The sequence below is a fragment of the Chionomys nivalis genome, chromosome 25, assembly GCF_950005125.1.
Source record: "Chionomys nivalis chromosome 25, mChiNiv1.1, whole genome shotgun sequence".
Taxonomy (NCBI): Eukaryota; Metazoa; Chordata; class Mammalia; order Rodentia; family Cricetidae; genus Chionomys; species Chionomys nivalis.
Window position 1 is genome coordinate 17758190 of NC_080110.1, and position 25323 is coordinate 17783512.

Sequence of the window (25323 nt, forward strand, 5' to 3'; positions counted from 1 at the left end):
ATACTAGCAAGTATAAAGCAAGTAAAAAAAAATTTACTCGTTTTCCTTAAAATATATTTTATTCATTCATTCACCCATTTATTGAGAAATACTTCTTTCTGTCCATTTTGATTGTGTTTTTTTCTTCCTTCAACTCCTTCTAGAGCTTCCTCACTTTGCTACCACTAAACACTTTGTATTCTTTCTCTCCCCTCTCCAGATATAGAAATAAAAAAAAATGAAAATCAAAACAAATATAAAACTACGAAGACAAAAAATACCAAAATGAAACAAAATATCCACCAACCCCATGACCACACATAGACACAATACACAACATGGAGTCTGTTTGGTGCTGGCCAACTACTCCTAAGCATGCTGCCTGCTGCAGAGGGTGACTGACACCCCACTATAGAGAAGATTTTCCCTTTCCCAACAGGTATCACTTACTACAAATAGCTTCTTGGTCAGAGGTAGGACTTTGTGCCCATGTCTTCTCAGTAGTGGGCTTTTTAAAGATTGAACCTGTGCAGGTCTTGTAGGTGCCATCACAGTCTGTGTGAGTTCATGTGTGCATCCATCTGTGTGAGTTCATATGTGCATCCATCTGTGTGAGTTCATATGTGCATCCATCTGTGTGAGTTCATATGTGCATCAGTTCTATTGTATCTGCAAAACTCTGCTTCCTTGGAGTTATCCACCACCTCTGGCTCTTATCATCTTTCTAACTGGATACAATATTTTTGAACTACTTCTAAAATCTTCTTAAAACTTGGTCTTATACTGTCCATAATCTCTTTGCTTACACTAGCCATCTGTGTCTGCTGTCCAGTTTATTAATTCAAACCTTTGGCATATTACTCTATTTACAATTGCAGATTAACATTTCCAGGGTCTTTGTCATATCTCAATGTGGTTGTGATGAGTTCCATCTCTTCATGCTGTATTTATAATCTTTAGTATGCCTCATAAATTTTTGGTATTTAAAAGTGATATATTGTATTAAAAGTACTCCTATGAATATGTTATCAGCAGTCGTGGTAAGAAGTATTTTGTATTCTAAAGCTTGGATCTCTGTCACTGAATCTGTCTCTTGACTATGAACTTCTCCAGTCCTTCTTAGTATTATCACACCCTCTTTGGTGAGACAGGATTTACAGAATTGACCAATGTTGGATACTCCCTTCCTCTCTTCAGTTAGGTGTGGATAAAACTCTAGCAGCCAGGTTCTGATTAAATATGGTCTCATTAGAAGTAGGTTTTGGTATGAATAGATTTACTGACTTACTTAAAAATAGTTATTCTTTCACTTCCTTTGCAGCAAGAATGAGGGGCTTTTTCTCCACTGTTCACAGGAACTAGGTTATATTCAGAGGCAAACCTCACAAAAGTGTGCCAACCCCTTAAGATTGTCTAAACCCCCCTAGTTTTCATTCTTACAACGGCCCACAGAGTCTCTGATGTGGGATTCCCCTCTGTATGCTATGAATAAGTTTTATTACCAATGGTTAATAAAAAAAGATGCTTCAGTCTACGCCAGGGCAGAATATACGCAGGCTAAAAGAAATATATAAAGAGAGTAGGCAGAGTCAAGGAGACGCGATGTAGCTGCCAAAGGAGACAGATACCATCAAACTGCTCAAAAAGCAAGCAGTAACAAACCATGAATCTCATGGTAAATCCAAAATAATAGAAATGGGTTGACTTAAGATGTAAGAGTTACTTAATAAGAAGCCCGAGCTAATAGGCCAACCAGCGTTGTAATTAATATAGTTTCTGTGTAACTATTTCAGGTCTGGGTGGCCGGGAACAAATGAGCAGTCTGCACCTACAAGCCTCTGATAAGTTGCCAGGCTTTCTTACTGTGGTTCTTGTTCCCTACCAAACTTAGACTTTGCATTTGCTCCTATATATAGTCTCCCGTTTCCCTCCAGATTGAAGGAATCAGTGGTTTGCCATATGATTTCAGCTGTCTACTGTAATTGTTCTGTGAAGAGTAAATGAGGCAATGTGATATCCTTAGTGTAGTATCTATCACAGAGTAAATGTTTGGTAAATGTTAACCATGATTAATATTCTAATAACTAAATATTAACATATGCATAAAAGAACTTTTACTGTGGCTAATATTAATAATAATAAACTTGAGAAGACAAGCTCAGAAAGAAGGATAAATATTAATTCCTAAATCATACAACTTTCATAACCATTTGATAGGGGATAAAGCAACAAAACTACTACTAGTCTAGTTTCTCTAAGAAATAAATAATAAACAATAACAAAATGGCAACAGTACAGTAGACAATCATACACTTTGACTTAGTTGCTATATAATTATGTCTGTGTATGTATTCTCTTTTAAAAGAATAATGTCATACTGTGATGGTTAGTTCTAATTATTAATGGGCATAATCTAGAATCATGTGGGAAGAATCTTGGTATAGGACTATCTATATCACAATGGTCTGTGGGCATGTCTGTGGGGACTATAGTGATTATATTAAAAAACTGAGGTGGAAAGATGCATTCACTGCAGGTACACCCTTCCCCAGGCAGGGGATGCTGATCTATGTAACAATAGAGAAAGTGAGCTCATGTATTTGCTGCCCTCTGTCCTTGATTATGGATATGGTAATGACCAACTTCCTCAAGCTCCTACCATTATGATTTCACTATTATGGAAGGATGTAACCTGGTGTTGTGAGCTAAAATAAACCTTTTTTTTTCCCTAAAACTTTTGTTAGGGCATTTACCATAGCAACTAGAAAAGAGACTAAGAGATATATTATTATTTTCCAGCTTATAATCAATTTAATATGACACAGTAAAAGTAGTTCTATTTAGTATTTTAGTTAATGTATATTGAGTTTTTCCTGAGTCAACTAGCTTACTATTTAATTTCAATACTGTTATCAACAGTGTTAGCTTACAGCTACTGTGATGCTCCAACGTAACAGAATGCTCACACTTACTCATTCTAAATCTAATATTCTAAGTTATAATTAGTTATAAAATTGCAAATCAACATTTTAAAATTAATCATTTCTTCTTTAATCTAATTTCCATTTACAGTGTTCTGCTTTTTAAACATATTCTGTTTAGTGAAATTAAACATTCTTTTAACTAGAAAAAGATCCTTAAAAAGGAGTTGCTTTGGTAATATACAATAATAAACTTTCTATACATTTGACAGCAAAGGTGAATTGCGAAAAAGGTAACAGAGGTTTAATTTTAATATAATTTAGAGTTTTTATAGGAGAGAGAATAGTAGAAAGCCAATGATTTTTTATTGCTTCAATTTACTACTTTACCAAGAGTTCTTGTATTTCGTGAAACTAAATGGTAATCACACACTGACCTTGGATTCGTCTAAGCCAAGCTTCTTTAGCGACATTCTGACATAATCCAGAAAGGAAGAGCATTTGGAATAAATTTTGCCAACGTGCCGATCACTGCAAAACAAAAGCGAATCTCCTTTGAGTTTTTCCAATTTAAAGTATAGATGGTTTTAAATTTCAACATGCAGTATTTTAAAATATCATATATATATATATATATATATATATATATATATATATGGTACAAACTCCAGATGTGATAAAAATGAAGTAATACTTTTGTGATGTTTGTAAGTAGCATTATATTTACGATCTGCTCCTGAGAATTCTTGGAATACACAACAGTGGAAGATAATACTCTGAACACAACACCATGTAAGAGACATTTCAAATTTATACTATTAAAATCTCAAGTTTAACAAGGAATAGGTCCTCAAAAGTTTTCACTGTGCTCAAAACACATTTTCCTTTTATTGCCGTTATATTATACTGCAGTGTTTATTGCAACATGTTCTAACAGGGGCGATATTTCAGCGGCCATTCAAAGAGAACTACCAAGCACTAACAGCCAACTGGAGTCTGACAATCATTTATGCCTTGCAGATTTTCATTATAATTTAAACAAAGTATCATGAAATAGTTTTCAACTTAGATAATACTATGCTAGATTATCACATCTCTTGATTTGGGACACAATTTAAGCATAATGTAAAAATCAGAGGCATGAGAAAATCAGTACCTACATGTTATCAAAAGTGATAAATCAGGCCCAAGATTGGTACAGCTGGGTCTTCAGAAAATTAAGTAGGTTGATTCCCAATTTTCTGAGAAACCACCATAGCAATTTTGAAAGTGGCTGTACAAGAACATCACGCCTATGATTATACATTATACTCTACCCTTGTACCTGTGCAATGGATCCTTCAGTTACACTTCAACACAGCAGCTTCAATTCTATTTACTATGTCATATTCCTGTAATCCCAAATATTTTTTGAAGTCTTTTTTTTTTATTACTGTTTGAGAATTTTATAGATGTATCCATGCATATGATGTTTTGGCTAAATCCACCCCTATTTCTTCCTAATTACTGACTCTCTTACCCCCTCTACCCACCCCCATCACCTTTCTCCACAGTCTCCATCAATTGATAATAATTCCTGAGCCAGGCAGGAGTGAGATTCCATGACCTTCCCCCCTCACCTCATTCATACTAATAATTTGGCTACCTTGATGTATTATGCACACAGTCACAGCCTTATGTGTTCAATGACCCTCTAATGTCTGGCAAATATGACTTTACTACAGAAGTCTACAACCCCCGGCTTTTACAATTTTTTCACCCTCTCTTCTGAAATGCTTTCTGAGCCTTAGGGTGAGGAGGAATGATACAGAAGTCTCATTTAGAGCTAAGCACCCCACAGTCTCTTATTCTCGGCATCTACTGCAAAAAGCGGCTTCTCTGATAAGGCTTGAGGGATGTTCTAATCTATGGGTATAAAGATAAGAACATAGGAGGCAGTGTATTGCTATGTCCAGTTAGCAGAATAATAGTATTAGGTCATACCCTAGGGCCATGACCTAGCCAGTTATGGGATGTTTGCTCAGCTAACAATACTAAGCAATGTATTCTACCTTGTGGCATTCGTTTTTTAAAATTTATTTAAATAACATTTTTTCATTTAATTTACATACTGACCACAGTCTCTCCTCCCTCCCAGGCCCCCTTTTTCCATTCCTAATCCCCTTCCATTCCCCCTTTGTCTCCATTCAAAAGAGGCAGGCTCCTTCCATGGGCTTGAACAAAACATGGTGCATCAAGTTGAGGCAGGAACTAGCTCCTCTTCTTGCCACAAGGCTGGGCAAGGTAAGCCAGCATGAAGAACAGGTTCCCCAAAGTCAGTTACAGGCCTGATCTCACTGCTAGCAGCCTTACAAAGAGACCAAGCTACACAACTATCAAACACAGAGGGCCTAGGTCGGTTCCATGAAGGCTCCCTAACTGTTGGTCCAGAGTCCATGAACTCCCATGAGCTCAGGTCAGATGTCTGTGTGAGTTTCCCCATCATGAACTCCCTGGCTCTTAGAATCCCTCCTCTCTATATTCCGCAAGACACTTGAGCTTAGCACAGTGCTTGTCTGTGGATCTCTGTCTCTGTTTTCATCAGTTACTGGATAGAGAATCTCTGATGACAATTAGGAGAGGCTTAGCTGAGGTTAACCTTGTGGATTCCTGGAGGTTTCCATGGAGCCAGGTTTTTCCCTAAACCCAAAATGCCCTCCTGCCATCAAGACATCTCCTTCATTACTCTCCCCCTCCATGTTCAGCCCCCAACCCTCCTCTGGCTTCTTCTGCTTGCTACCTCAAGTTTCCATCCCTCCTTTCCCACGTCTCTGCCTCCAGTTTGCTCCCAGTTATCAGGGAAATGCAAATCAAAGCAACTCTGAGATATCCTCTTACATCTGTCAGAATGGATGTGGAGTAAGGGGAACACTCATTGACTGAAGGTGGTAGTGCAAACTTGTACATTCACTTTAGAAATCGGTATGGTGGTTTCTCAGAAAATTGGGAATCAACCTACTCAATTTTCTGAAGACTCAGCTACATCATTCTTGGGCATATACCCAAGGGATGCTCAATCATACCACAAGGACACTTGCTTGACTATGTTCATAACAGTATTATTCATAATATCCAGAACCTAGAAACAACCTAGATGTCCCACAACTGAAGAATGGATGAGAAAAGTGTGACACGTTTGCACAATTCAACTGTAAAAAGCAATGCCCTCATGAAATTTACAGGTAAATGGATGAAACTAGAAAAAAAAATCATTCTGAGTGTGGCATTGGCTTTAAAGTCAGTCAGAATGTTGTTGATTAGACCCATAGCATCTGTGCCACTATTTTATCAGTGGACATAATTTGCCAGAATAGTTGTTATCACAGCTTTCAGGGTAGACATGAGACCTTTAATGACTTTTCTTTGTCCTTAGTTCACACAAAACCATGGAAATTAGCCAGCAAGGACAGAACTCCCAGTTGAGTATCAGCTTGATTTTTTTCATATCCTACTACTCAAGTATGTGGTAACTTTAAAGAATAGAAGATTTCTACCAAGGTCTGGAAGGTAAGCAAAACAAATGGAAATAGCTTGTAAGTTTTTTGTTTTTTTTTTGTTTTTGTTTTTGTTTTTTTGTTTTTTTTTTGGAAGACCCTTTGGCCAATAACTGAAAGAGGTAACTCACATCTGATACTGGTCTTATTGAATAGACTATGGTATCTGGGAGAGAGATAAGCCCATGTTTCAGGGTAACACCATTTAAACTTTTATATATAAATGCACTTTTGGAAGCTTCTATGGAAGGTTTTATAAGGCATTTTGAAAGGTCTTCCATGTCAGTCATCCCTCTCCATACTCCCTTCTCACCCATCTCCCACCCCAGTTGGCCCTTCCTGCCCTGTTATTCATCTTTCCCCATCATATACCACCATTGTTCTACCACCTAGGCTTGAAGTGTTTCTTCATTTCTGTTTACATGCTTTTAGAACCAATTTGACACTTATCTGCCCTGAAAGTTGTGAATACTCTATCTCTCTGGCTCCATTAAGAGGAAAAGCCACTCCTGAATTCATAGTTTGGATTTGTGTGTGTGGTTTATGTAAGTATGTGTGCATATGTGCATTTATGTTTGTGGGTATGTGTTGCAAGGCATAGAGGGCTTTTTTTAAAATCTAGAACTCTTTTCCTTCCCACTTTATTTTTTCAGACAAGTTTCAGGAGTCCCTTGCTTTGCCACTCTGCTCTAGGCCGTGCTGGCTTTTATCATAGGTGTGGTTGTATTGGGGCGTATGAGATCCGAACTCAGGTCCTGAAGCTTGTGCAGGAAGCATTTTATCTACGGAGTCATATCCTAAGTGGATGGATTATTTCTGCATTTTATGGAAACATTTTATTAACTTTTTTATATTCACTATTTATGTCTGTTAGTCATTCTTTTAAATTTTATTTTCTCTCTTTGAGAATTTCATTCATGTTTAAATCATAATCATCCACTCACTAACTCTTCCCAGGTTCATCTGCCTTCCCCACCCACCCAGTTTTCTTTTCACCCATTAAGTTCAATTGGTCTTTCCCACATATTCTAGGATATGTGGGTTTCTACTAGTATGAGGTCAACTTTCCAGGGACTAGCATCTTAAAGAAAACTAAATCTCTGCTAGTAGCTATCAGCTGCCAAGAGCTGCTCTGCTAGGAGTTGGCTAAGTAACATCTAAGAAGCGGAATTAGATGCCACTGCAGGTTGCAGTCAGGACATAAGTATTGGCACACTGCTTTCATCCCTGGGTTTTATATTTGAGGTGACTTAAAAGTAAGGGAAACATTTTCAATTTTGATCTGTTCATATCTTCCTTTTCCTTTTTACAGTATACTTTTAAATGTTCCAAAATCTAACAGCATACTTATTCTTATTCTAACAGCACACTACTTTTAGGACGTTATATAATAATTATTGCATAAGACATTTGAGATCTTTTATTTATCTGTATTATTATTTATCTTCAGCAATAACAGGAAGAAACCATAAGACAAAGAGAACAAGCAAGGTGAGTGGTTGGGTCACTCCTGCTTCGCTGAGTGAATGAGAGTGCTATTCGGCCCTCACTGAGCTCTCCAACACTGTGTTATGACAGTCTCCTCGGCAACACTAGCACTTTAACAGCTTTTTTGAGCACACTTTCTTTTAACTATAAACACTAGTCTTGAAACATTTATTCCATTTTCAAGCCTTGTCCTTGGAAGCCCAAACCCCTTTCAGATCCTACCTCAGACACCGCTTCCTCTGACCTCCACACAGGTGCCATGGCACACACATGGAGTCTCTCAAACTTTGAGTCAAATAAGCAAAAACATTAATGTAACAGTTTCCCTTTTTTAAATTCTTGCTGTAAAACCCAAAATGTTCAAGGGGCTGTGTTGATATCTCAGTTGGTAAAGTGCCTGGTGTTCAAAGATGAGGATCTGCTTTCGGATCCCTAGACCTGAGGTAACTACCTAGGCATAGCAGCTGGTACCTTTAAACCCATCTCTGGTAAGTTGGAGAGGTGGAGACAGGCAGATCCCTGAAGCTCGGCCAACCAGCCTGGACAAATCATGAACTTCAGGTTTAGTGAAAGAACCTGTCTCAAAAGTGATCAAGGGAAGACCAGATATTAACCCCTGGCCTTTGTGTGCGCCTGTATGCACTTGTGCTCACAAGGAAGGCATATATGCCAAACACACACACACACACACTCACGTTCAATTTTTACCTCTGAAAAAGAAAAACACAAGCAAGCAAACAGCAATAACAAAAATGCAACCCTCTCCTCTGACCCACAATTCCAAAATTATTTACAATATGGTATATGGCACAAGAACATAAAAATAGAGAAGAGTTGATTTCTAATGTATATTTAAATTATATGAATCAAAGTAATACTTGTATGGTATATCATATATACTGTGGTATAGCATTTAAAGTAATACAAAATATTTACACAAGTATTTTGTAATATACAGACAAATAATATCCAAAAGAAGCTGTCAAAAATATAGGCTTCTAGACATATGGTAAAACTATAAAGGACAGCAAGGACCAGTCAAACCAATGAAAAGGTGTTGAGCAAAACTTGCAAGATTGAAAACATACCTGTATTTACTACAGCTAACAGAAAGTATGAATGTGAACAGCCCCATTTAATAAGAATCTTAGTACCTTACAGTTGTTCACAAGTGTATATAATATTAAAAAAATCACAAGAACTTTATTTTTCTGTTGTTAATTTCTTTTGATCTTTGATAGGCAAATACTGACTTAAATACCAATGGATGCTCTCAGAGGGTCAGAATAATTCCTTTCTTGAATGTTTTTGTATGTGTTTTTCAGAGTTTGTTTCATAAAACACCAAGAATATGAGTGTATATATTTTGAGAGATGGTTTCAATCAACCCTATTAGAATGTATTAGAAAACTAATAAACACTACGTTTCACGCACTGTTTTGAGCAGTGACTGAACCTTTCAAAGTATCCATTTAAGGTAATTATCATCCTTCTCAATTTACAAACAGGAAAATGGGGTTGGGACGGGGGAGCGGCTCAGAAGCACTCAAGACCTCACTGTCATAACACTGAGAACAGGGGTAGTGCCTGAGGCAGACAGCTCACGAGCTTATGATTTTTTTCTTCATCATTATATTTTTGAGACAGAGTCCCACAGAGTTGCCCAAATTAGTTATGAAATGACAATCTTCTAGCATCCGTCACCTCACAATGCTCTTATACTTGTAATGGTGACTCTGCTGTCTCTCAGCCAGTAGTTTATCCAGTCTTTAAAATATGCGTGTGCGGTAGGAATCGGGGCAGGGCATCAGCAGAAGCAGCACTCACTTATACTGAGAACCCTTCGCTATCAAAATGCTTTTACAGCACCACTTTGGAACAACTATCTGGAGAACATCAATACGCGTTGATCAAAGTCTCATTTGTCCTTTTCCAAAAGCTTTTAAAAACACTCATGGGTTTCTAGCCCAGGCCAGCGATGCCCCACGCTACGCAGCTGGGGCAGGTGGAACTCAACTGATTGCAGCCAAAACTTTCTAGCCCATGCTCTCGAAAGGACTCTAGCAACATCTCCGCACCAACCAAGAGCCTGCCTGGCATCCAGCGCAGCGGTTGGGCACTATTTGATCTCTTTGTGATGAGGAAGTATGGCCCTTCCCAGAGCCATGATGGTCTAAGCGGGACAAGGAGACCCGTATGGGCCCGGGCTCTGAGGAGAAATCACTGGCCCACCTGGCACCTTGCAGCACCAGGCTGATAGACATTACTAGGGTGAGCAAATGTATGGTGTGCTATGGAAGACAGAATCGTTCGTGTCCTGTGAACAGAGGAGTATCTGAAGAGGCGAAAGAAGCGAGGAACGAGATGAGGTGGGTGGCTGCACTGCCACCCAGGGTCATGATGTCTTGACTTGAGCTCCTGTTGGGACCCATTTCTGGGTCCATGGCCCTGATGCAGCCGTGGTTTCTGTTGATGTCTATGGCTCCTGCTGGCACCAAAGGCAGAGAGAATAATGCTATAAAGAATTGGCCCCGCCCCTCACTGGCTGTAACAGTAGGGAGAACTGGTCCTGTCCCTCACCCGCGGAAGCATGCAAGCATATCAGAGCTGACCCTGTGCGCTGGGGCATGGGTGAGCTAGTCCTAAGGGCATGATCATGGGAGAGGAGGTCACACCATTCTCATATGCTGTGTGATGGTGAGGGATGTCCTCCCTCCGCCACGTGCCGCAGGTGGGGGACTTGATGCAGGAGAATGGGCCCTGCACCTCACTAGTGGAACACAGAAGAGCTGACCCCGTAGACCGGGGCTTGGGGGAGACAGTCCTAAGGGAGCGAGAGGGACATAGCTGGAACCACCTCCCTCATTTGTGGTGTGGTTGTGGGAGCTAGGGAAAGATGATCTCCCCCTCCACTTTGCCAGCGCTAACACTCGGGGAGCATGGAAACGGGCCCTGCACCTCATCTGGGCAACACAGCAAAGTTGATCCTGTTTGCAGAGGTATGGGTAAGCCAGCCTCGAAGTCGTGAGCATGGGAGAGCTGTCCCCACTACTCATCTGTCATCCAGCCGTGTGGGCAGGGAAGAGCTGTCCCCCCCTTACGCCTCACCCCTGGCCGTCTGTGACAAATGAGGGAGCCTATCCTCTTCCTTACCAGTTGCAGCCCTCAGGAAAGTGGGCCCTGCTCCTCGGCTGGGCAGCACAGTAGAGCTGACCCTGCTGGTGGAGGCATGAATGAGTTTGGTCTGAGGGTCTGAGTGGGACGGCTGGCCACACCCCACTCCTCTGCCATCTGATGGTGAGGGTGAGGGAGCTGACCCTCCCTTAGCAGCTGCCCCACTTAGGAAAGTGGATCCTACAGGCCTGGGCAACACAACAGAGGTAGCCCTGATGGCCCGCTGGTGTGGAAGTACCAACCCTGAGGGCATGAAAGCAGGAGAACTGGCCCCACCTGTTGGTCATCACTACAAAGACTGAGCTAGCTGGGCGGTGCTCAAGAGTTCACAATCATAGTGAGGATGAGGAAGAGCTGATGGGCTGGCTAATCCTGCAACAACCTAGGGTTGCAAGAACCAGGATTATAAGGTGGCTCACCCCAACATCCACCCCATCCATGACCTGCTGGGGCATGTGAAGGGGTTGGTCCTACAGACCTAAAGTTGCAGGATCTCCATGACACAGAGCACCAATAGGATATCGAAGAAGAGTCCCAGGGAGGGTCCAGCATTGTTAATATAGCAGAAACCAGAGGCCTTGAACCAGACCAATGACTCTTTACAATTAACATTTACAAGTAAAGATATATTGACAAAAGGGTTTACTGTGTGACTCATTGTGTCACACAACAGCTTCCAAGATGAGATTTTCCTTTTTCTTTTTACCTTTTAAATTTCATTTTATTTATTTGTTTGTTTGTTTGTTGGCGGGAGGTTGCCAGGGCAGAGAGAGGGTGAATATGAAGGGATGGGGAAATGAATGGGATTGAGATGCATGATGTGAAAGACATGAGGAACAAATACAAAGCTTAAAAAAAATACTGTTGGGAAGGTTGTCAGGTCCCATCATTTGTACAAAAGAAAATCAAGAAAAAGCATAGTAGGAATTACGAGATGATCATCAGCATTAGTGCAACAGGAAATACCAAGGAGAAACTGGGGAGAGGAAGCAGAAACCAGAGGTAGTGAGAAATGAGTGAGGGTGACTCATTCTGCAAATGATGACCCCGAGTGAAGAACTGAAGGAAGGACTGAGAGCTAGGAAAGTGTTTATGGGAGAGAATTCCAGCCAAGAACTAGCAAATGCAAAGCCCTACGTGTAGCTGGCACTTTCCAGGAACACTCAGGGAATCAGTGTTTCACTAGAATAGGGCATAAGTATGCTTCAACACAGGACAATAAAGCACGGACAACACAGATGACAGGCGAAGAAAAATACGGCTTGAGTGACTGGTATTTAGCAACACAGGGACACTTCTCGCTTCTGAAAAGGATGGTTTGTTCAAGTGGGGTAAGCTAAAGAGAGCAGAACATAGTCAAGGGAAATAGAAAAGTGATAGTAGTATGTTATTATTATTATTATTATTTTTAAGGGAAGTGAAACAGATAAGACCACAGTCAAGCTGGGAGATAATCAACAAGGGAAAAATGTGGTCCAGAGAGGACTTTTCATTTAACAGGGTATGGCAATTAAGGAATTCATGAAGTGATTGAGAGTAGAAGGAAACATCATTTTACTATGAATATCATTAAAAGCTACTACTGACCACAGTTTAAGAACTTTGGAAGGAACGAAGAGGTGAGGAGTTTAAAGGACACTAAGGATTTCAACTACTACGTGCTCTAGGGGGAAGTGGTGGCAGTAATGGGGGAGAGAATATACCAGGTAGAGAAAAGAGTTCCAAAAAACCATCGGAGGCACAAAAATAGATACGTGGGAATGCAATAAACTAGTGCAGCCAGGGTACATGGGCAAGAATGATCTTAATGGAAAGAATATTTGTAAAAGATTAAAAGTGGCCTTGAAGGTGAAAAAGAATATTTTTTGTTTGGGTATATAAAGGTGAAGAATTATTAAACACTTTCAACAAGTTAGAAAAATACAATGACTGTCTAAAGGAAAGATGATAGGGAATTAAGGGCAGATTAGAAGAGGGCCCTCAGTGAAAATAAAGCATGGTCAGCATGCTAAAGAGGGATTGTATTCTGTCTTTTAATAAAAGAGAACACAGTAGATCTAATTAAAATTCTACTCAACACAGTCCAACACCACCCACATGCGTTTCCAAAACTACAACCACGAGAGCCTGGCAGCACACAGAACTCTCCAACCAACCGTTGCATGGATTTCTAGGACACAATGAAGCAGATGTACACTAAATACATAAAACAAACACGAAAAGAACAGACATGTACAGAATCTCAGTTTCTCCAACATCATAAAAAAGCCATGTTCTTTTTACATGCTAATACGCATTAAGACTTTGAACATTATTTAAGAGGCCTACTTTGTAAAATCTTTAAGTTCATTTCAGATTAGCAAACAGTGCTTTTTTTTTTTTAAAGCTTGATCACATATTATAGACTAAAAGATCTCCTATAATTCTGTTAGAAAACTTTAAAGATCTGGGTTATCATTTTACTATTTGGTCAGACTAAAACATGAAGATTAAACTCAGCAATTCATAAATACAACAGAAAAAAGTACGTGTTTCTTATATGATTGGTTATAGTTCTCATTACAGAATAGAATAAAACGAGTAAGGCAGTAATGATACAGTTCAGTAGTAAAATGTTTGCCTAGTATGCTTGAGTTCATTCCCAATACAGCAAAAATAAAGAAATACACAAATGAACTGTGTGTTTTCTTGCCTCTTTTACAAGTGTTGTAAGAGATTTTTACCTTGTGAGATTCCTTTTTTGGTGCTTTATTCCCTTAGGAAATTCCCATATAAGGACTAAATATAAAATTAAACACTTATATAAAACATTGACTTTTAAGTGTATTGAATGCTAAATCAAACTATTATAAAAATGTTATACTTAGATGGTATAAGCAATTACACAGTGAGATTTACAGAATAATGTTGCAGGTATTGTATAACAGGTTTTCACCTGAGGACAACTTAACTGAATCAACACAGAAAACTAAACAAAATATAAAAGAATTAAACGACAGTATTTTTCTGTCTTTTGCACTCCAAAAACATATTTAACATTTCAAACAAGTAAAGCCCATGCTATAGTCTGGATGGCTCAGACACTAAAGTACAGGTATTAGAAGTTCGGTGTCTTCATGATGGTGTGAGAGGCAGAGGGACCTTAAGAGATTGAGCATCAAGGGAGATTTTAGACACGGGCAGTTGTCTTTGCAAGGGATTAAGATAGGTACTATGAGACCTTTGGTTTTCACAAGAATGAGTTGTTTCAAGACTCCTTTCCAGGAAGAGCTCATGAGACCCTACTCCTAGAGCAGGAGACACTGGCAGTTGGGACTGTGGGGCAGTAGGAGCCATTTTCTTTAGGGGTACAGCCACTGGAAAGTTAGCCATGCTCCAGGACAGAGCCCCATATCCACGCTCATGCAAGCAACCCCAACTAAACTTAGGAGTCACATATATACAAAAGGACTACTGAGTAGCAGGAGAACTTGTTGGCAAGAACAGGTAGAAAGGGCAATGGGTAGGGATATGTGAGGCCACTGAGGAGTAAGTGAATATGCATAACTGCTGAAATACATGAATATAAGAATACATAAAACTGTCAAAGAATTAGAAAAATAAGACTCCTTCCTACACTCTTGTACCACCCGATTCTCTCCCTAGTTTCCACCACTAGGACAGAGTCTGCTTCCTTCCCCTTCATGACTGTCTTAGCTTTATTTGCTATTCATCTCTCTCATATACACTCCAGAACTGGAAAATGTAGTGGTATATTATTTGTATTTTAGTAAATAAATCTTGCCTGAAAACTAGAGGCAAAGTTAAAGCCACGAGAGTCAGGAAATGGTGAGACATCCATTTATTCCTAGGATTTGGGAGACAGAGGCAGAAGGATCTATGTGAGTTCAAAGCCAGCCTGGGCTACACAAGATCAATGCAGAAAGAAATCCAGGAGGTGGTGGTTCGCACCTTTAACCATAGTCCTAGGGAGTCACACCTTTAATCCCAGCACTAGAGAGAATACAAAATGGGAGGAGAGGGAGACTTAGTCTGCTTAATTTATGGACCCTGCCTTGGTAGAGGTAAGACTTCTTTAGTGGCTTGGCTGCTTTGCTTTTCTGGTTTTGGGGTTGAATTCCAATTTCTGTCTCTAGGTTTTTATTATTCATGCTACAGGTAAATTCTGTACTAACACATCATTATTATGGGATATCCATCAAAGGCACCGAGTCACAGTAATTTTGCAATCATTTGGAGGATTTAATTTCAGTTTTTCCAAAATTTTAAGAGTTCTTTGGCATGTTTATATTTTACTATATTCCTCATGAGTGTCTTAAATTACTTTTGTTAGGTATACTGTTAGTTATACTATTTGTTTTTCATCCTCTCTTTTAGTCATTTGGACAGAATTTCTCCATATGGTCTAGAATGGCCTTAAAATTTTTGGTCTTCTTGCCTCAGCCTCCTGATTAGCTGGGTGGTGTGTTGGATCACGCATAGGTCTAGCTATGGCTGATTTTTAATTAAGATTGCAGAGGCATGCAACAAATAAATTTTTTAATGTTGTCTGGGTAAAGAATCCCATTTCTGAATATCTGACTATCATCCTAAGATCTTATGTTTAATAATTTATAGATTTTAGATTTCTTTCTGCTGTGTATGTTTTATTTAAAAAAAAGAAGGAAGAAAAATTTATCAGATACCATGCTATTTTGGTTATGTAATAGCAAAATTTGCTTGGAAGTTTTTCTGAGGACCTCCTGGCCTTTACAATAATTTACCCTACGTTATTTTGTTTTGAGATTATAATTTAGCTACATCATTTATCCCTTTCCTTTCTTTTCTCCAAACCCTCCCAATATATACTCTGTCCCTCTTTCCTTCAGTGCCATGGCCGTTTCTTTTCACTGTTACGCAGACACGTATGTATATGTATACACATATTTATTCCTAAATGTAACCTGTCCAGTCTGGGCAATATTACCTGCATGAATGTTTTCGGGGCTGACAGTTTGTTACTGGACAACCAATTAGTGTGCTCTTCCCTAGGGAATACCACCTTTCCTGCTCCCAGCTTCCCTCAGTTGCTTTTCTTTGTTTACAATTGCTTCTCTTGAAACAGATGGAGACCACTACAGAAAATCACAGTCATTTAAATCATTTAGCATTCCTTTTGGTAGGATGCATATTTGCTATTTCTATATGAAAATATCTTCATTTCATCCAGGTTTTTAAATATCTTATGCTGTAGACAATTTTTCATCCAGCACTTTGAACGTGATTTGACTTCTAAGTTTTCCTACTTAATAGAAGTTCTTTAAATTTTCATCGCATTTATTTATACATGTTGTAATTGTGTGTGTGTGTGTGTGTGTGTGTGTAACTTGAGTGACCATGCGGTCCAAGGGATGGAGCTCAGGTCCTCAGGCTTAGCAGCAACACTTTTCTCCCTCAGGAGTCTCTAGTCTAGACCATATTCCCTCGAAGACTTCTTCCCTCCTCCCAATCCTGTGTTTATTCTCACAATTCTTCTCATTATGTGTCTATAGGTTGTTTCCAAATACTGTTGAGATTTGTGCACTTTCCGCATCTACTGACTCCTGTCTTTTGTTCAGTATCGCTATCGCCTCGTTCATTATCTTCCTCAGCAGCAATGAATCCTCCTCCCTACTTTCCGTGCACGTCTCGCCTTCCTCTGGCACTCTTCATCTTTCTGTTTCCTAACATTCCTTCCAGACACCATCTTCCCCAGCAGATTGCTGCTTCCTGACGTGCTGTGCTTCTTCTCCCTCTTTGTCTCCTATCCCCTTCTTTCTTTTTTTTCCATTTTGTAGTGGAGATCAAAATCATAGCCCAACACATGCTAGACAAGGGCTGCACTGCTGACCTATACTTCTAACTTCATCAATTCTAAGACACTTAAAACCATCCACTTCTTTAAAAATGGTGGTCACTTATTATTATTTTATAACTTGACTCTAAAATGTTTTATATGTTCTATTATGTACATAATGTTTTCCATTGTTTTTATTCAATGCTTTACTTTAACGTGGAAGATCACACAAAGCTGTAAGAAGGAGTAGGCATAGTATACCCTCTGTGTATCTTCCCACCAGTCCTCAAGCTGGCAAAGCAGATACAGAGTCTATCAGTAAGAGAGTATTTCCCCCAAGGATCACTTGTTTTGCTGTCTTACACCACATGCCTTTCTCCTCCTACTTTCTCCCTTTCCCCAGAAATCAGCAGTATCTTGCTACTCTACAACTCTGCCATGAACACACTGGCCTGTCTACCTTGTTGTCCCCAGCACCCTGACCCCTTGCGGTGCTAAGACTTGTATATACTAGAAAATGCTCTTCCCCTGAGCTACATTTCATCCCCCAGGACATATAATAACAGAATCACACAATCTATATCCTTTTATAATTTATAATTACATTCATCCAATGTAAGTCTCCAGAGATTCAGCCAAGTTGCTGTACATATCATTATTTCATTGTTTCATCCAATCTCTTCTATATGAAGAACAAATGATGTATTAGCAAGGTGCTTCAATGAGCGGAGGAGCCACCATCTATTCACTTCCAACTGACCGCCAAACAACGTACCACTCGCTTTAGTCTCACGGTCACATTTTCTGCTTCCAGAAACGCCCTGAGGCTGCACTATTAATCCGCTGCTACAGATAGGGAAATGTACTGAAGTTAGGGATATCCCTGTTCCTTTTTGCTTTGGTCAATTCTGGGCCACACTGATTGCCCTTGAGTAATTATTAATAAACTCAATGTACTCTCTCACACAAAAAGGTTTTTTCTAAAATCACATGAGCAAAAACTAATTATAATTTATCCTTCATAAATTTACTCAAATATTAAAAATTCACTTAGCTAACAATATAACACAGATATTTATTTACTCATTGTTGGGCTGCTTGGTATTGAACTAAAGGTATTTCATCTAGGAAAACTATCTACCTCTGGACCCCAGCAGAATTACAACGCAAAATTCTCATACCATTTGGTGATGCCATAATTGTCTTTAATAATATTCTGAAGAACAGCACGATAGAAGAGTGATTCGGTAGGCAGCTGGAAAAAATGCAGATATATGTGTAAGAATAATAAATAAATAAATAAAACCTAGAAACAAAATTAGTACTAGAGACTTGGGAACTCACAAATGTTACAAACACGACTTTGTTGTTAAGCAAAGAGTAGAATTTTTTTTTTTACAGTTTTTCCACTATAAATTAAAGGATTACCCTGAGACTAACTCTTGTTGAGGAAGTAATTCTGAAACAAAACAAGAAACCATAAAAGGAATGTCAGTAAATGGGGAAGAAAAGTTATAATTGATTAAAAAAATAAGCTATTGCCTCCAAATAGCTTAGGGATCAGCTAATGGGAAGAAATCAACTTTAAAGTCCATCCCCATCATCTCGGAAGTCCAGCAGAGTTGGGAAGCACGTATGTGAAGGAGATCATCATGAGGCTCTCCTAATTAATGTGGACAAGACCTAGGCTTCACACTGGGAAAGACAGCACCTATAGGAAATGTTTTAAAACTATGTCTGAAGCATGAAAGCCCATGGCACCACAGACTTAAAGAGGAGAGTTAAAAAGGCCAAAGGAAACTGAAGACCCTGCTTTTAGGAAAACAACGGAGAGGTGTCTCATGAATGGTGCAAGTTTCTTTTTCAAGTTTTATTTTACTTCTTCAATTATATGCATGTGTGTGTCTGAATTCAGGCATGTGTACACGTGCCCACAGAGGCCCAGAGATTCTGAGCACCATGAAGCTAGAGTTACAGGAGGTTGTGAGCTGTCTAATATGAACTTTGGGAACTGAACTTAAAAAATTACAAAAGTCACCAAAATGCCATTTTACCTCAAGAGACTTCTTAGACTGACAGCATAGGGATAAAGAAAAATTAATAATAGCAACAAGCTAGCATTCATGCAAAATTACTATTTTAGAAAGAGAAAAAAGCCAGGCTGTGGTGGTGAACGCCTTTACATCCAGCACTCGGGAGGCAGAGGCAGACGGATCTCTGTGAGTTTGAGGCCAGCCTGGTCTACAAGAGCTAGTTCCAGGACAAGCACCAAATCTACAGAGAAACCGTGTCTTGAAAAAACAAAGAGAGAGAGAGAGAGAGAGAGAGAGAGAGAGAGAGAGAGAGAGAGAGAGAATATGAAATATGAGCAAAGATTAAGGAAGACCAACAATAATAGATGCTTTTGAGATGTCAAATAAGATGAAATTAACTGCCAAATACCTGGTTAAGTTTTAAGAATAGACTTCAATGGGGCAAATATTTCACTGACCCAGAATCTTTTCAGACTCTGTTCTCCTTTGCAGTGACAAGTTGGAATTTTAACTTATTTTCTACAGATGCATGTTTGCTCTTATGTGGATGCGTATGCGCCTGTGCAGAGGACAAGTTCAGGTGCTTTTCCACAGGAATGGCATGTCAACCTTTCTTGTCAGAATGGGATCCCTTGCTGGTTTAGAGCTACCAAGTAGACAGGGCTGGCTGTCTATGCCTCACCAGGGTTGGGATTACAAGTGCAGGCTGCCATACTGCTTTGTAACATGGGGTTTGAATTCACATTATCTGGTTTGTAAGGCAAGCATTTCATAAACTGAGTTCTCTTCCCAGTTGTTTTTTAATCTACGTTTAACCACAATAAATATGTTTAATATTTAATTCAGCAAAAGTCAAACACTAAATAAAATTTTGTATATGTTTTAAGGCAGAAAACCTACTACCTACAAAAATGGAACAAAATCCATTATCTTTCCCCAGTTACCCTGAGCAAATAAAAGCTTTATAGCTGTCTCCTAAGAGAAAGGGAAGGGACTTATGAAGTGCCTCCAAACATTCGCTCTTGGAATAACTAGGCTGATCATCCTGGTGAATACAGAGGGAAAGGAGAAGAGAACCTCACTTCCCAAGCAGCCTGTGCCTGACTGTTCAAGGGTTAAACTGGGTGTGGCTTAGAATTGACTTTTCTTCCTTCACAAGGAATAAAGTCACTTAACACTTTTAGTGCATTTTAAAACCAGGAAAAAAAAAAAAAAACAGAGTGTGTACCCTGAGGCATGCATTATGCATGTGATACACAGGACTTCAGCAAAGGGTATAAGCTACAAGTCACAGTTCTGCAATTAATTTAAGGAGCTAGGCTATATCATAAACCTCCTGTTTGCAGATCATGTTCTTTTATATGGTTAAAATAACATCCAACTCCTCAGACTGAATGAGCAAAATCTTAGAAAACTTAAAAAGCAATGACCCTAGTGGACAACAACACAAAGGCTCCTTTCTTTCCCAGGCCCAGGGAACCACTAAGGCAGTGCGCATTATAGAAGCTAAGGATGTCTCTGGGAGACAGAGATTGAAATCCTAGAATTTGTTACCTTACAGTTGCCTCCTGCATATCAGGGCATAATAATGATACATAACTCACAGTCCTATGTATTCATTACCACAGTTGACAAGAAGTATGTACACTTCTTTGGAAAGGTCTGTATTAGATTTAACTATTATTTTCAAGATAATAATTATTATTGGAGATGACACTTGACATTTACTGAGCACTTGTTGTTGATTTTAAACATTTCACCTGTTTCCCTCACTTCATTCACCATGAGACTGTAGACAGGCAAATTAATACAGTGGGAAAAAAAAACAGCTACCACCACCACAAAAGTACTTATTAAAGGACTTATCAAATGACTTATCATGTTACTGGTCTAGATAAGTAATACTTGTCATTGCAATTATTATTTTTAAAATACAATTAACATTAATGTTCATTGAAAAAGAAACAATAGATCTTATCAAATTTAGGTTCAATAGAATAATTTTATGAAAATGTTCAAAACTGCTTTTTAAAATTCCAAATTTAAAATTCATGAATACACAGCAGATGATAGTATACTGTATGAATATTTAGAATATCTCAAGCTTTTATTTATCCTTGCAAGCCTGTTTGGCTATTTCAGCTAAAGACTAATTAAATTGAAAAAGGTATCAAATAACCAAATGAAACATGTTTTAGATTACTCTTAAATAATACATTGCACGTTATACCATTTTCTTTCCTTGAAAGAACCCCATAAAAGCCTGATGGTCAGCTATAACATTTGCTGGACATATTTACAAATTGTTACTACAGGATGAAGAAATGAGAGGTTGGAGAACAACATAATGTGGATACTTTCTTCAAACCTCCATGTATCGCTCGGAAAGTTCACTTTAAATACACAGAGCATGTATACACTTGAGTGAGCAGCGGTGACAAGCAGAGGTGATATTTATTAAAATCCATCGGGTTTCAAGTTCAACAGCAGGTCAAGTCTGAAGAGGGCTTGAGGGAAAATGATCCTGTTCATTAGCTACATTAAACACTCTCACTTACCCCTTGGCCAACTGCAACCCGTTCCAATGCCTTAGAGGAGAAAGAAAAAAGACAAAGATTGCTGACATATTTAGTCTTATGAGATTTATAAATCTACTCTATAAGAATTTGCAATAGTGACAATCAAAAAAGATTAATTAAGTGATAACATGTAAGTTTACATAGTTAAAAGTATCAATATTATTAAAGAATGTTAGCTCATATGCTTGTATAAATTAGGACTAATTTATAATGGAAAGTGTCATATACAGAACATGATCACATTCTGATTATACACTCTATGAATTATAGAAGGAATCAGAAAGCAGCAAGAAATAAAAACGGCCAGTGTGACTCACGTTCATTGTGGTTAGACAATCACATCCAAAGCTGCTCTCATGTGCGATACAGACATAGATGTGTTTATAAAGTTCTTTTAACGTCTTATGATCTATGGGATGTGGAATTCCATCCTTTCAGTTTTACTCCAGAGTTGGGAGTTAAACCCGGGTTCTTGTATTTAACTATGCAGGCGCTCTTATCAGTAGCAGCCTCCCGATCTCTAGTTTCGTCTTTTAGCAAGCAAACATGAAGAGACTGTAGGTGGAAGAGGAATCTGTGTGATGCATGAATTCAGAGTGCATTCTCCTCTGCTGTAGCGCCAGAAGAAATGGAGCCTGTTGAAGCACACAGTGTCCCCACGTGTTCTGAATGCTTGTTTGGTGCTGGTGCTATTTGGGGAGGCTATAGAACATTTAAGAGACATTCTAGATGGTGGGAACTGGTTACTGGGGGTGTCATGGTCATTTTTGCTTCCTGATGTGCAGTGGGTGTGAACTCTATGCTCTCACTGCCATGATCTGGGCTGCCTCACCCTGCCTTCCTTGACACAATGAATTTGGATCCTGGGGACTGCGAGCCACTGTAAAGCTTTCTAATGCTGTTCCTGTTAGGTACTATTGCCACAGCTACACAAATGTAACTAACAGAACTGCTGTAACACACTTTGACAGCTTTATGGTATTAATTTACATTTATACTTAAGAACACAAACATTTTTATATAGTATTTCCTAACATTTCTAACAATCATATTGAACATACATGATATTTACCATATAATTTATATATGGAAAAGACATTTACAAAACTCTTCACTTCTTAGACATATATTTCCATTTATTGCATGCTAAGTATTTAAAAATTTTTCAAATTTTAATTAGGAACATTTCAAACACAAGCCAAATAAAGCATAATTGATCTGCATAAGATTATCACTGAGATTTTAAATATCTGTGTTTTGCTTCAGGCTTTTAAATTTCCAGAAGCAGGACCTTTAGCTATAGCTGAAACAAATACTTTTTAAATTAAAATGCTATCTACAGACTATCTTCTTTAAGCACAATTTCTATATGCCTATAAGATCATTCTCATGATTGGTAGCTTACCTGAAATTGTGTGGCTAGTCAGAAACTGATCAGCTAAATCTTGTTCTTTGAAACTTTATTTACATATGCTTTCCTCATGTCACACAGATGGGGTGGGGCCTGAGGGGGTGCTCATTGTATGAAAATGTGCTCCAGTGAATATTACAGAACAAATGCACATCAAGTTAACTCCCCTTAAAAAAAAGTCTATTTCAATTTCTTGCCTTCCAGGTATAAACCTGGCTGGCTAGCAGCATTCCATGATCACGACATTCTAAGAATGACTCTTCACTCTCACAATATTCTGAGCATGTTTCATTCCCACATAAAATGAAGGAAGAGGATAAATCTCCAGAGAAGTACATCAAGTGTGCTACATAAGAAAATGGTTATTTGAGAACAAATAGATTTCTAAGCTCTTCCTAGGATCCAAAATCTCTGCAGCTACATATAAGCACATAATACTAGACTAGTACCTTAGAAACAGTGGGCATTGAAAGAATTCATTTATCTAATGATTGGACATTAAACAAATTGTTCAATGAACTATATTTTATTTTTTAAAAGTTACTGTATGTTTAAATAAACCAACATGTTGTGATGTCTGCATATACATAGTGATATGATTGATAGAGGTAGCAATTTCATATCTCCATTATCGTTTTCTTTTTGGGTATATGGGGTAGGAGCACTATCCTCAAAATATTTAAATACATAGTACAATATTAATTATGGTCTTTGTTCTACAGTTTAGTTTTCTAGATTCATTCTACCAAACTAAAACCAGATTTAAGCTTTCTGATGATAATTATTCACCTGTACTATTTAGCCTGCTCTTTTGCAGGCTAACATGGCATCATGAACAAAGAATGCCAAGGGCTAAAGTGTTTTACACTTAGGAACACCAGTCAAGTCAAACAAAATAATGCTTTTGACTAGTTATTTCATATCTCACATAGTTTAACAGTTTCCTATTCTATAAGAAAATCAGAAGGCAAAATGACTTTTACAAACATACAAAAACACTACTAAACTATGTATAAAGTACTGAACTGATTCTGTGTTTAAGAACTGGTAGTTGATATATTTCATATTATAAATAAGTAACCACATCTAAACTTTTCTATGATGCAGCATGTAAAATGGATGGTTGAATATCTTTATCACTTCTTTTTCCACAAATCGCAATGTTAAAAACATTAATGGTATGCTTTGTTAAAATCTGACATTTAACACAATCTAGCTAAAAATACTGAATTGCATAACATCTGGGTAAAATTCTCATCTTTCTAGGAAACACAGCCATACCAAGCATGCTGACATTCTTGCATTGCGACCACAGCACCATCTCTCCTCTTTCAGATAGCGGCACATTGGAAATCCCCAGTTTTCTTGAGCATATTCTGCAGATGGCAAAAAAGGATTAGTTAAACAAAATTCTTCCTTTTCCAGTTACCATAAATAATCTATTGAGAAAGCAAATCAGTCGGTGAGGAAGTCAAACAGTGATAAAAATGAAGCGGTGACAAGATGTTTAATAATAGCGCATTCCAGTTTGCTAACTGATGGTTTGTTAATGTTATCAAATATATTTCCTCTACATCAGCTACCCTGTGTTTAATTTCCAGATCTGATATTAGCTAATTTGCCAAAACCTATTTTTGTAAGATTTAGCAAAAGAAATGTAAAATTCAACAGCCTTCCTGCTTAGTGTAACCATAGGAAGCAACTAACAACATTCTTGGCATTTATTGCAGACCTAACTTTCTAAAATGAAAAAGAATATACAACAGCTAGCAATTTATTAAAGAAAGTATGAATTCATTCCTAACAATCTGGAAGACCATCTTTCTTCTCACTAGGATCATTTTTCTAAAAGCAAACAGCTGTACGGACTCTACAGTTTTCATTGTTTTAAGAAGTTGTAATGTTTTTCCATTTTGCTCAACTGCACTTATGACTCAAATAATGACAACAAGGAATCAACATTTCTACTGTCAACTAATTCAGACTTAATAGAACTTGCTAAGGCTCAAACAACTTACATAGAAAAATTGTGTCCACTATGTTTTTGGGAAAGCAAATAAACCATTTATATTTTAAACTGAAGTCTCACAAACAGATAATGCTATTAAAATTGTGAGAAATAGTTGAAAATTGTGATAAATATACATTGTTGTTAGATTAAGAAAAACATACAAATTTGAAAAATTCATAAAAGAAAATGCAACCGAGGTACTAGGAAACATCTGTACTATGACAGACTGGGTGACTTTTGATTAAGAGATAAATTTTAAATTTTATACAGGCCATAAATCATTGAAGTATTACATTAAAATTTATAATATACCCCACTAAAAGCCAGACTAAAGCCTGACTCTTCCCCTACCTTCAGAATTGGGTACTCATAATTCTAG

The 25323-nt window shown here is 38.2% G+C and overlaps 1 protein-coding gene across 2 annotated transcripts in view; it reads right to left on the reverse strand.

Moving 5' to 3' along the window:
- Nucleotides 1–25323, reverse strand: part of Mettl25 (methyltransferase like 25) — a 64832-nt gene that overhangs the window by 13465 nt on the left and 26044 nt on the right. For both annotated transcript variants that reach the window (XM_057758250.1, XM_057758251.1), the window contains 4 exons: nt 24215–24309; nt 21502–21531; nt 18092–18165; nt 3338–3431 (listed from right to left, as the gene is read on the reverse strand). In XM_057758250.1, coding sequence (XP_057614233.1) covers nt 3338–3431; nt 18092–18165; nt 21502–21531; nt 24215–24309 — 293 coding nt within the window. The remainder of the gene's footprint in view (nt 1–3337; nt 3432–18091; nt 18166–21501; nt 21532–24214; nt 24310–25323) is intronic.